Genomic DNA, 13,275 nt, shown 5'->3' with positions numbered 1-13,275 from the left:
CGGTGTATCGTCCAACGAGAAGCGGTGCGATCGAGAAAAGGACAGTGATCGACTCCATCGATTTCTGAATCACAAAAAATCGCCGATCATCGCAAAGATCGCAGCGAACAAGTGCGTGGCTATACCGTTAAGGGTTCGTCAAGTGATATCTGACTTGCCACCGTTGCTGTCAGTGAGAACGGGACAGTCTCGCGTTACTCGCATGTTCCCCCCGCGGCGTGGCATGTTCCTCGACTGTTCGTTGTTTACGTTCGGGTGGATGCGTCAACTGGAGGCACGCGCCGAGGAGATATAGCGCGCCTATCGAGAGGGTGCAAACTCGCGACTTTTTCCGGTGCTTGGGCGATGACTGTGCAGAAGGTCAAACCACGCGGTACCGCGGCGGAGGAGCAACAACCCTCGGCATCGGACATTCTCTCACCGTCGGGCGAGCCCCACGAGAATGACAAGGAACAATCAACGCGAAATTGTTACCGTGGGACCGGTCCGCAGGACAGCGAGAATCTTCTGGGATGCGTCTTGGCCGGTAAGTGAAAGACGACCCGACGAAAGGGAGAGTTCGCCCCTCTGGACGAGTAACTCCAACCGCGCTACATTACGCGTCGTTCGTTAAAGCCTTAACCGCTAATGCACCTAACGGGCTAGCGGAAATTCCTAACGTAACACACGGATCGCTATTCATATAGGAAGGAATGGAGAAAGAGGCGTTTTCACTTTCCAGCGCGGGCAGGAATGTAGGTCGCGGGGCCCGGGACGAGGCCGAGTTCGTTGCCCTCGGTCGGCGGCCTTCCACTCGGCGCTCCGGCAATTTTTCTCCGTCTCTTTCTATCTCCCTCTTCTCTCGTTTCTCCCCCTTCCCCGCCTGGCTGTACCCAACTCTACGCGCATACACACACACACACACACACACACATACACACACCTCTTGTTCGCGGTGTGTCGGCACTAGCCTAGATAGTACGAGAACCTCTCTAGAGTCTCCCACCCTCTTTCACGCATACACACGCGCGGGCGTTTCCTCCTCTCACGCTGTTCTCTCTTTCTTTATCCCTCTCTCTCTCTCTCTCCCCCCCCTCGCGGTCTTCCTACCATTTATTTCTCTCACTCTCCATCTCGCTTCTCCTTCTCTTGGCAAATCGCGCGCTCGCGATCTGCCGTCTCGTTCTCTCCCGACATCGACAGGAAAGTAGGTCGACGGGGCCTTGGCGCGAGGCTAGTTCGTTCACCCTGCCTGCCCCGTAACTGGGGCAAGATGAAATTAACCGAGCAGTCCGACCCTCTGTCCCTCTCCCCGTCCCGCCGTTCGCCAAGTAGAGCCGTTGGTGAACTCCGCGACTCGTGTGGCCAATCGCCGTCGGGCCGGTTCAACGAACTTCAACTGGGTCTCCCCCACCTGCCCCACTACCCGGTAGCTCTCCCACCCAGTTTAGCTATTCGACGACTATAAGCTCCCCACCTACATCCACTAGCGAAGGTCACCACCACAGCCGACGGTGTCTCGTCGGCGCGTCGAAGATTGGCCGGACCTCTCTCTCGTACATACGCGTACACACAACGAGAGGCATACGTGACGCGTGACTTCGCGAGAGAGCGAGCGCACGGCAGCGACCGCGGCGGCGGCGGCGACGACGACGACGGCGACGACGACGACGACGACGACGACGACGACGATGAAGGCGGCGCGGCGATGGTACTTTGGTGACGTACATACGTACGTATACACGCCACCATCGGCCTATCATCGGCTGAGAATTCTCGTCGGCGTGGGCTTCGTTACGTAACCGCACACGATAGTGAATTACGGCGGTAAACTACCTACTCACGAGTCCCTCTCGCCGCAATCTCTCTTTTCTCCCTCTCTTTCTTTCTCTCTCATCCCTACTTTCTCATCCTCGTTCCTCCAGTCCGACTACGCTATACATGGAGAAAGTACCAGCGCTAGCTGCATCGCTGGACCGTGATCACTCTCGCTGCTAGAATGCTTTCACCGTTTCTTCGTACGTCGCGAGTGGTCATTCTCTCGCCGCTCGGTGCATCATTATTATCATCTCCGGAGCACTGACCTACCGCATGCGGCGCGTACACGAGATGGGCCGTTGATTCTGATGATTGCTAGATGCACGTACTATGTGCGCTGCATTTAAAACGCGAAATAATTTACGTGTGAAAATTATATGTACTATCAATTCAAAAAATTTTTTCCATTTTTAAATATAAAATCATATTCACATTTCATATTTTTCAACGCTTAGCACATGTAAAGCCTAGTTTTGAATTTTTTATCGAATGACCTCTGAACTTTAATTACCTTTAGGTGTGAAAAGTATTTCAGAATTCGTGTCTCTAAATCAACACATTATTCAACATTCATCCGAAGTCGGCATTATTAAAAATCCTGAAGCGAAAGCAGCAAGAGTAACTATTTCGCGAATCAGAGTGTTATGCCAGTGCGTTTAGAGTTTAGGACCAAAAAATAGAGATCTACCTAAATTTAACGAAAGAAAGTCTATGTCATAATAAGAAAATCATCCTTGGCTGAATATTTTCTAATTGCGCTTGTGCCGACTGTTGGCTAACCTCAAAAGCAAGACGCGCGGGCAATGGCCTGGCCTCCTCCCGGTCCCCAGTGACCTCGATTGATGCGCGGTGTCCTCTCCCAGTCCACCTTCTCCCTCCCCTCTTCTCCCACCCTGTACCCTCTAAGCGGAGCGTTGACTCGACATCGCCCAATCAGAGGCCGGTTCGTCGACTCTCCGGGCTGCTCTCTCGGGGTCGTTCTAATCTCGCAACGTCCCTACGCCAAACTGACGAGAAGCCCGATAAGAGTACGATCTCTCTCATCCTCTTTCTACATACATGCATACGCATCTTTTTCTTTCTTTCCTTTTCTCTCTTACTCTCCCTTCCTCCCCCTCCTCTCACCCTCTCTCTCTCTCTCTCTTTCTCTCTCTTTCTCTCGCTCCCTCCTCCAGTTTGCCTTTCTCTCGCTCCCTCCTGCTGCCGAGGTGAACAACCTCAAATCATGTCGGCACTCTTATCGCCCGCGAGCTCGGAACCCTTATCGAGTAAGCGCACGTTCGCTCGAGTTCGCCGACCACTAGCAAAAATGACAATTTTTTTCGGTCACCCCGCGTAATGCGAGCGCTCATGAGACGCGCTCGTCCTGTATTAGTGTATGGAGTGGGAACATCGTGATACTTCGAGGAACCGATGACCCAGTTTGGCTAGTCGCAGTAAATATCAACGCTTTTGTCAAGAGGTTCGATACAGATAACATCAGTCCATTAGAACTGAAAACTTGCCTCTCAGTAGTCTCGCCTAGATCTCAAAAGCTAATAAATAAAACAAACTGTTTTAAAACCGCGACAGGTTTCTCTTTCAATAAGAGAAAACGGTCGCAGATGATATTTTTAATAGCTGATCAATTAAAGATAATTACGTCTCTCTTGATATTTATTTTTTGTTATACTACAGAATACAGCGAAGTCAGCGCGAGTAAACAAAAACTAATGAAAAATGCATGACAACGAAACAGAAAGAAAGAGAAAGGGGAGTCATCTTATTTCTCGTACGCGTATTTCCCTTTCATTGGCATCCGGACGAGCCACCTTCGCCGCTGCCTTAACTTCCTAGCCAGACCACTCTTACTTTCTTTCTGGTGAACCGTGTCTCTCGTTTGGTTCGCATTAAGAAAAAAGAAAAGTAAATTTTCAATATGTTACATTTTCTATGATGTCGTGCTGAATAATCGAAATCTTGTTGAAATTTCGAATTGACTGAGCGAAAGTCTCATATAGTCGCCGTTTCATCATTTTTCGCTACCTCGTTTCCAACGTAGCTGTATACACTTCATTTATTTCGTTCGATTAGATCAGCGAGAAGTGAAACGAATAACCATTTACGATCTAAAGTATTTCACGGAAATTCAAACTGAGCGATTACTCACGCGCCCCAACCCTCGGAACTTGGGTGGTGTGGGGGAAAAGGTCGTGGGGGTGAAGGGAGGGCCGGTAACCTCGAGGCCAATGAACTCTGACCCACCAACCAGTCCCGGTATCGTTCATCCCTCCCTTCAGTGCTAAGTATAGCATTTCTACCAACCTGTCGTCCTATGCTACAGATATTATATCCACCCCAACTTATGCATCCCTCCTCCATAGCTCACCCATCCCTTCGAAACTCGCTAATTCCATTCTTCTTGCTACGAGCTTAATGCAAAGTACTCCTGTTACAAAATGTCCATTTCAAACGGTTATGCTATGCAATTTGATCTCGCATGAGACTTTTCTAAAAATATGAAAAACATAATGAAATATATATTTCAGATAGAGATTTATAATACCTATTTATTAATTTTTATTTGAAAATTGAAGTAATATATATGACTAATAATTATCTGTTAAATATAAATATTTAATATCGTGAAGAGACACATATTAACAAGTGAATTCCATACAATTCCCTTGCAGATAAATTCTCTCAAATAACACACACTTCTTTAACGAACTACCATATGTCTATCCCCAAAGGCAAGAGGGAGAGATTCGCGAGCGTCGAGGTCGCGAGGTCATTGACCGCCGAGGGTGGCACTCACCCTAACTAGGCCAGCAGATCTGTCTTTCTCTTTCTCTCCCTCTCCCACCCCCCTTTCTCTCGATACGCCCTTCTCTCCCGGTTTCTCCCACCCGATATAATCATATCCCCCACCAGGACACACAACCTCTCGGAGACGGGTTCCATGGTTCTGCTATTTTCGCGGGGCCACTCGACACGGATATACACGAGCTACCTATGTACGTTTGGCGGGATAATTTGCGCTATCGAGGTCATTCCACCCTGCTTGGCGAGGACGAAGCTGCCATTTCGCCCCCCACCTCTTACTATCGCTTACATCCCGAGACTTAATCCTTTTCCTTCTGCTGAAAGCGAAAATATCTCATGTTACTATGACGACAATGATGATATTTTTTGAGACCTGCTTCTATTCATCTGCCACTTTTGTCAATCTCGGTTGAATACATGCGAAATAACAATAATCCACGATTATATATAGATCATATTATCTAATAACGTGTAATTACGTGTAATTACGTGTACATTAAAAATATTACTTACTCTTAGACACGTTTAAATAAAATCTGTTTTTCTTTAAAGTTAAATAATTTAATTGCTTTTTATCTTTAAATTGTAGTTTCTCTTAATTGTTCTAATTAATTATGATTGCAGTGAAATAGATAATTATATATATATATATTATATTATATATTATATTATATATATATTATATAGATAATTATATATACATATTATATACATATATAAAAGGTATAATGACACACTATTTCATTCTTAAATAAACGCGAGAGGTACAGGACGTCGAGAATACGCCGGTGAATCAGCCGTGAGTATTATATAGGTATGCTTAAACGTCTGGCTGGTCCAAAAGCTAGTAAGAAACTGAACTGGACTAGATCTGCTAGTTCATGCATTTCGATTAAAAAGGTTGTCTAGAAGATCACCGATGAAAAAAGACTCCGCGCTACTAGCCATAAAAAATTATAACGGTAGACAATCGATTGTCGGACCAGATCAAAGCCATGCTGATCGAACATAGCATAGCAAATACGTTTTACCGGAAAGATCTAAATATTCTAAATGTTGCGATACCTTATGCCTTACATACATATTTTTTCTAAGATGACACTGTCTAGCGATATTTTACTCACTAATTTTTTTTCTTTTTCTTCATGTCGAGTAAAAAACGAACAGTTGTCCATATAGAAATCATTTTTTTGGAAAGTTTTTTCACAATATCCGCAGAAGAAAAAGGAAAGAAACATGAAAGAAATATTAAAAAATAGGAAAAATTTTTGAAGTCAATTGTAACTTAATGCTCATTCTCTTTTTTTGCTCCGTAAAAGTAAAAATATGATTTTTTACAACCCTGGATATGCAAAAAATTCATCCAGTTTCTTCTGGTCCAATAAATCATGTATTTACGAAGGGTCAGCAATCGAGAGAAAAGTCACTTTTCAAATAAGACCGGAAAAAATGTGACTTCTAAATTTCTAATAAAATTCCCGTTAGAAATTTAGACTTTTCTGAGTATTTCTAACCCTTTTATAGAAGTAAATACGTACTGAACTGATATTTTGCCTATGGTACTTCTTTCAAGAATAAACAAGGTTAATCCTCAAAAAAAGGTTTTTCTATCATTGTGAGAGAATTTTCACAAGAAAAGGAAATAAAATAATCTCATGCCCTTTCACTTTTATGTCAAATAATACATAAATCGAGCATATATCTATCTTTTATTCTAGTTTTCTAAACCTCTCATAATTTTTCCAGAACGGATGATTTATATTCGATACCTAGATTTTTATATTTCCTCTAGTCATTATTGATCTGAAAGATATCACATGTATATTGCAATACGTCCGACCCGTATCGATTTGATTGATAACAATATCATAGGATCAGCGGAACCATGCGTCACCAATGACAGAAATAAATCAAGTGCCTCCGAGTTTCATATGTTATTATTAACTGTTCAGCACGTATGGAAAAAAAACCACATTAAGTTGTCAGCAAAATAAACGTGCATTTCTCAAGAGAGAAAGTTATAAATCTTAAGATTCGATTTCGATTGCGAACTTTCACTAAATTGCGTTTACTCTTCGTCTAATAATACCAATCGCATTTATCGCGGCGTCGTACCTAGCTTCTGCGCGCTTTTTAACATGCACGTTTCTCCACATTGTAAGTGATTATCATATCTGCGGCTAATAAAATGCATCGCACGACGGTTAACCGTGACGTGTAAACACTTAATCACTCGCGCCGATTATCTCCACCGAGAGCGTGCGCATTCAGCTTAGAAGGGGAAAAATATTGAATCGTGAACGAGAGGCGGCGGCGGCGGCGGCGGCGGCGGCGGCGGCGTGAACGTCGAAGGTGCGCGCGTACAGAGAGCGATTATCCTCGTTTGATGTCGATGAACCACTTGACGCGGATTCCGGCTTCGAAGGACGCAGGATCGCCGATCCGCGACGAACTTCACGTACAAATCAGTCGGCGCTATATCGGAGCTACATCAATTTGCATACCCGTTTGTCTCTTGCGCGCTGCTAATCGCGCACAAATTGCAACTATTGGGCAAGTTATAAATATGATAATAATTCCGTTGCATAATGTCGCCGCCTGCCGATAAAGCGATACGATCGATATATAAAAGCTGGGCGCACGATAATATGCACGTTGCTCCAGAACTGTCATACTTCTTTTCAGTCAGAAATTTTTTAATTATTTTAATTATCTAAGCGTGCGCGCAAGCTTACGCAATACGAGAAAAAGATACGTTATTTGTTCGTACCATTCTATATAAACTCGTGGGATGACCGTATTAACTTTGTTAAGCACTTGTTATCATCCGTTGTGAGAAATATATATATATGTATGTATATATGTATATTTCGCGAAGAAACGTAGTCGCAATTTATTGTTGTAATTTGCATATTCATATCCGTAGGATAGTTCTGAGTATGCGAGCAATCGATGTTACAGCAACACATAATCGGGAGGGTAGGTGGAGGTTGGTGCGTCGAATCCATGTCGCGGTTGACCGGGTTAGGAATCGTGGTGAGATCGTTGCCCCAACGACCCGATACCACCAACCCCGGGATTCGTGGTGGTATTTCCGCGGGAGAACGGCAGGCCGGAAACGAGCAACGAGAGGACTGATATCTCGAACGTAACAGCGAATTTTGCACATTTCACTCTTGTTAATGCCATTGCGAATAAATCGTCTACAATAGATGTTTTATGTGAATAAATTTTTTTCTTACGCAGATTTACACGATACTTTCTACAACTTCTTATTAAAAAAAAAGAATAGAAATAAAAAAAGATAGAAAGGCAAAAAATTATATTCGATGTGTGCATAAAAAAACAGAAAACCTATACTTTTTTCATTCGGTCAACGCTGAAGTCGCTTTCATGTGAAAGCATTGTTTACGTAATTTGATTTTCCGTCGAAAGTGTGACGGTACTTAAAGAGCACAAGACATCGTGAACGTTAATTGACAAAGCGCAGGAATTTCAGTTTTATCGGAATGTGGCTAGAAGAGTCATGTAACCGTAAGGCCCCATAACACGGCCGCTTGCTTTCACTTTCTAGGAGTAGCCGATTGGTATCACTATTAACAATGTTTCGAATCATTTTCATAGATTTTTCAACTTCCACACACGTCTCATGAATTATTTTGATTAATTATTCGATTATTGATATTAATAAGAAAAATATAATGCAGCCGTTTTGACGTAATTCAATGCTCAACAATTATAGGAGTAAATACATTCATGACAAATGTGAATCAGACGGCAGAATTTTCATGTAACGCAAAGTTATTTTTACTAGACATAAAATTAATCTCATCTTCCTGCGATGTCTAAAGATATCGATAGTCTGGGGCAAATTTCGTCAGCAATAAACTGTTTCATAAAGAAAGATAGATGGATAGATAAATAGAGAGAAAGAGGGAGGAGAAAAGAGAGAAAGAACGAGAAAAAGAGAGAAGGAGAGAGAGAGAGAGCATATGTGTGTACTGTGTACGTTACGCGCGTCTGTCTGTATGTGGAGGCATGCGTCAGTGATCTCTCAAGGCCTTCGCACATTAGCCGTTCGGTAGCGTTCGCACCGTCCCACTTTCCTTCGCGCACGGTCAACGACCTCGCGGATAGGTGTAGTATAGGTGCTCCAAGGTGGTACACTACATGCGCGCGCTCGCGCGATTCTATCCGTTCTCGCTACAGATTGTTTCAAAGAAAATTATACACCGTCAGCGAAATTTTATCCTCGAAACAATAAACCCATGAGATTCCCTCGTACGATCTGCACGCAAACGTTTATCATATCTAAGGAAGAAATGAAAAGGAGGAGCCTTCTATAAGCGCGATTTTTATGAATGTAATCTGACTGACCTGACAAGGCTTACCCGCTAAGACTTATTGAAATTAATTGACGCCTATGTTGCAATTCCGAAAGTTGCATACTCTTTCCGAACAATTCTTTTTACGTAACAATTTCGTTACATATGCTTTTTACGTAATGTATCTGATATATATTCTTTTTAAACGTACAAGGATTATCTGTATCAGATGATTCCACGAAGATATTGCGTCAAAATGATCCGGCCGTGCTACTAATGAAAAGTAAGCTAATGAGCTACAGAAATCGCAGCACCACCAGTGAAATAGAAATTGATTTATGACACTCTGCAAAAATCACTGCAGAGTATCATAAATCAAAATAAAATGTAACATGAAAATGAAGGTTCCACTTTATAATGTGCAACTAAGAAAACAAGGTCGACTTATTTCGAATGCCGATTCTTTGAAGGAACTAACGGGAAACTATAGTGCATTGCTAGTGCATTGAGATACCCTTTCTTGATTTTGTTCCGGTACTAAACGCGGAATGTAATAAATTAGAGGATTTTTTTAATATGAACCTTCCATGGTCAATATATAATACTGTCACTATCAACAAATGCTGGCAATATTCTGTTTGCAAGTGAGGGGAATATACCCACAGAGCGATACTAATGCTCGAAAATCGAGAAATCCGGACCACCGTCATTATATGTACATACATATATATCAATCCATTTATATTAACACACGATCAATAATATTGTCAGTATTTGTTGGTACTGACAATAATTACTAACCGTGTCAGATTCGTAAAAAGAAAACGAGTATTTCCGCCAGTATAGTTGCACAATTATGTACATAAAATTGAAGCTGAAATATTGTCAGTAATACTGATCGTGTAAGATTGTAACAATATTGATGCATATTATAGTATCAGTATATTTACTGATTCAATATTATTTACTGATCAGTATTATTGATCGTGTAAGTACAACGGGAAAACGTAATTTTATGTTTAACTTTATCGAACAACGATCGGATGACGAGCCGAAAAACGAAAACCAAGCTGTCATTCCTGCCGAGAATTTTGAGTCATCCTATACGAAAGTGCGCGAGAGTGTGCGATACAGCTGCTACGCACACGCATGAAAGGATCTGACATACATAATCACGGGACAGTTCGCGTGCGATCCGTGCGAAGGCGCCACTGCCTTTCGCGAATCTCCGAGGAAAAGTCGGTACGACAGAGAATTCACATCTCGCGAGTCGGTATCCGATACGATAAAACAACCGAGATATGTAATGTTACGGGTTATATTTAAAAAAGGATTCATCGATACCTGATTTTTGAAAACGCGCAATCTTATTTTTCTGACCAGCCTGTCAAAGTAACGCGTGCTTCCTTACCTAAAATATTGAATACAAAGAGAATAACCAAATAGCTTTATGACTAGGTTTTACTATTGTATTGCTTTGAGCGTTTTGAATAGAGTATTTTGAATACTGCTATACATTTGACCGTCCTAAATAACTGTTTCATTTACTAGTTTTTTGTCCTTTAACTGTATTTTTTACTTATACCAAATTTCTATTGATGAGTTTTATTGCAACCAAACACTATGTGTTACACAGACTTATGCAACAACGATATATTGAGAGTAAGAAAACAAAATTTAAAAAAAAAAAGAAAAAATTATTTAAACCAGTGACTTGACAGATGTAGCGAAAGGTCGGTGAATGTAGCAAATAATTAGAACGCTGACTTGCGCGATACATTGACGTCAAGCTTAAACCTTTACGCAATACCTATAGATGAACGCATTTCTGCATATGGTATCTATTTTTAGTTGATCAGTGTCGGGGAGTGTCCCACTTGCGACGGTATACGGTCATACAAGTTTGTGATAATAGCAAGAGATATGAAGCCACCTGCGCATGAAATCGACATAACTTAATAAAAACCTTTGAATCGATTATATCTTTCGATAATACCTACGGATTCCGTCGTGTGTTTTCGTATTAATTACACTAACATTAAACTTTTATCTTTTTATTGTAATTTCGATCTCGATTAACAAACTCGTGATACTACTGTACGTATATTGCCAAATAATAATTGATATTTATTAAAAGTTATATATTAGTAGGTATTATCTCGGTCAATCGTATCGATTTACATCGCTGGATGTATCATTGTTCGCGTTTAATAGATTAAACAGTCTGTAGTTAGTTATTGATGATTTCCGCTTATAGCCTTCTATTCTATTCTTATCCACCGCCACCGCTATTTCTCGCAGAATTTATATCGCTCGTAAACAGATGTTATAAATGCATCGGCAATTTGTGGAATCTAAAGATTGCGAGAAGCAAAAGAATCGCGATGATCTATCTGTGTCGCAATTTGTTACTGAGCTATTAATTAAAGGTATCCTCGTGACATCATGAAAAATCCTATATCATGTACGAGGGAGTAAATTTTAATTTATTCGAATCAAGCGTAATGCATCCTTCACATTCGTTTATTCCATTTAATTCTACACTTTTCCATAAAGAAATTAAACGCACGCATCCGCATAGCCAGTTAAGCTACCCCCAAATAGCGTGGGCACACTGACGCCTGCGCAAGAACGCGTTCATCCCGTGTTTCACCCTGCCGCATCATTCATGGTCATATCAACCCTCGAGTACGCATTAACTTTCCGTCGCGGCGGAGCACTGATTTAACACGTTGTTATCAGCGCGAGTATGTCAACAATCGTGATTCGTGATGACGCGTGCAAGCACGCGACCGTTCGCGAATCGGTCATCGAGTACTGTAGCCTAAATCCGATCGTGATCAGCGAGACGACCGCTATTGTAATCACTGAGACGCAGAAAGCCGAGAGACGTCATCAACGCGTCAAAGGTTTGTCCTTTATTCCACGTAAAGTCCAATAAATATACCGGCTTTCGGCATGATGTCATTCATATTTTAAATAGCTGAGATCTGTTGAACAAACGTGAAAAAATAATCAAGTGTTCATTTAACAAGTAGAAACGTATGTAGTGTTGTCCCATCTTGTCAGTCCTGCCGGCATCTCGTATCTCTCCTATTCATCAATGTCATTGAAAAAGTTTTATTATAATTATATATTATATATTTCTACTCTTATTATTATAATTTCTTGTCTCGACGAGGTCATTTCTTTGCAAGGATGTGTTGCTCAACATTGCCGTTCCGCGCAGGATCGGTCGCGGGCTGATGTAGGATTGGACTAGTCTAATGATTCTTGTGTACCATATGATGTAATACTGGAGATGCATATTTTCTGACATGCGGAAGCATACATTTTTATATGTCAAGTCATCGAAACATTAGAGAGGATGTTTTAAGCTTCTATAAATTATTGCTCTGTTCCTTTTTACACAATAATTAAATTCATTATCTATTCTTAAATATATTTTCATTACTATTGCCTAATGATATTTGATAGTACGATTTTAATATGCTAAAAAAATCATCGCAAAGAAAGACATTTGTCAGTCAAATAAATTCTTTATCATTAATCGCAACAATCATGGACGTATCAAAATTAAGTCTGTTATTTCATAATTGCATTTAGAAAGTTTAGCTTTTGCTTAAAGCATCAGTGCATTTGTCCGAGTAGGATTAGTAGGAAGATACCACTTTTCGCAATTGGATGCATTTAGAGTATGCAACTTACTCTGGGAAAAGCTTTGACACTGAGTCGTATCGATTTTACCTCGAGCGGAGGCTCACGTGCTCGTTGACATTGACATTGTTCGCGGGCTTGCACGGACGCGGGCCTGCCATCTGTCGACCGCGAACCTTACATTACCTGACGATTAACTTGTACCGTGTACCGCACGATGGCAGTCGTATCGCTCAAGATATTGTCTCTTTAAATCGCAAAAGCGGGAAAAAAATACGTTCTTTATGTAGAATTTTTTATTTGCATGCCTGCATATGAAAAGACATTCTTAGTATGATTGATATCCTAAGATTTAATTCGATACAAATTGTTTTCCTTTTTTAAGTGTACTCAACGATTTTATTAGGTAAATTATTTTTAAAAAGTCCAACAATTCCAACAGCTTCCTAAGTATTTATTTCACTTGTTTATCGGTTCAGCAGACCACCTACAATAACGATTGTTATCTAAATGAGCTCTGCCTTCTCTCCTTTTATCGCACGTCAGACTTTCTCGTTTCAAGGATGCATCGCGAAATTCCTTAATCGCTCGTCACGCGAAGTCAACGAGCACTAGTTTTACGCCAATAATCGCACTTTTATCATGTCCCCGTGTCCGCTCTCGCGGCAAGTGCAAGAGATTAGACATCTAA

At 41.4% G+C, this 13,275-nt stretch overlaps 1 protein-coding gene across 2 annotated transcripts in view; it reads left to right on the top strand.

Moving 5' to 3' along the window:
* The first annotated feature begins 320 nt into the window (after positions 1-320).
* The window catches only part of LOC105455630 (nuclear hormone receptor E75), a 54,767-nt gene continuing 41,812 nt past the window's right edge, over positions 321-13,275 (top strand). The window contains exon 1 of one of the 2 annotated variants that reach the window (XM_011699096.1): positions 321-526. In XM_011699096.1, the coding sequence (XP_011697398.1) occupies positions 346-526 (181 nt within the window). In that variant the 5' untranslated portion in view covers positions 321-345. Of the gene's footprint in view, positions 527-11,575; positions 11,837-13,275 lie in introns of those variants that run through there. The other variant, XM_011699097.1, reaches the window with a different exon arrangement.

The sequence above is a fragment of the Wasmannia auropunctata genome, unplaced genomic scaffold (genome assembly GCF_000956235.1).
Source record: "Wasmannia auropunctata unplaced genomic scaffold, wasmannia.A_1.0 LD335888.1, whole genome shotgun sequence".
NCBI classification, from domain to species: Eukaryota; Metazoa; Arthropoda; class Insecta; order Hymenoptera; family Formicidae; genus Wasmannia; species Wasmannia auropunctata.
This window is presented reverse-complemented; position numbering and strand designations above follow the sequence as displayed.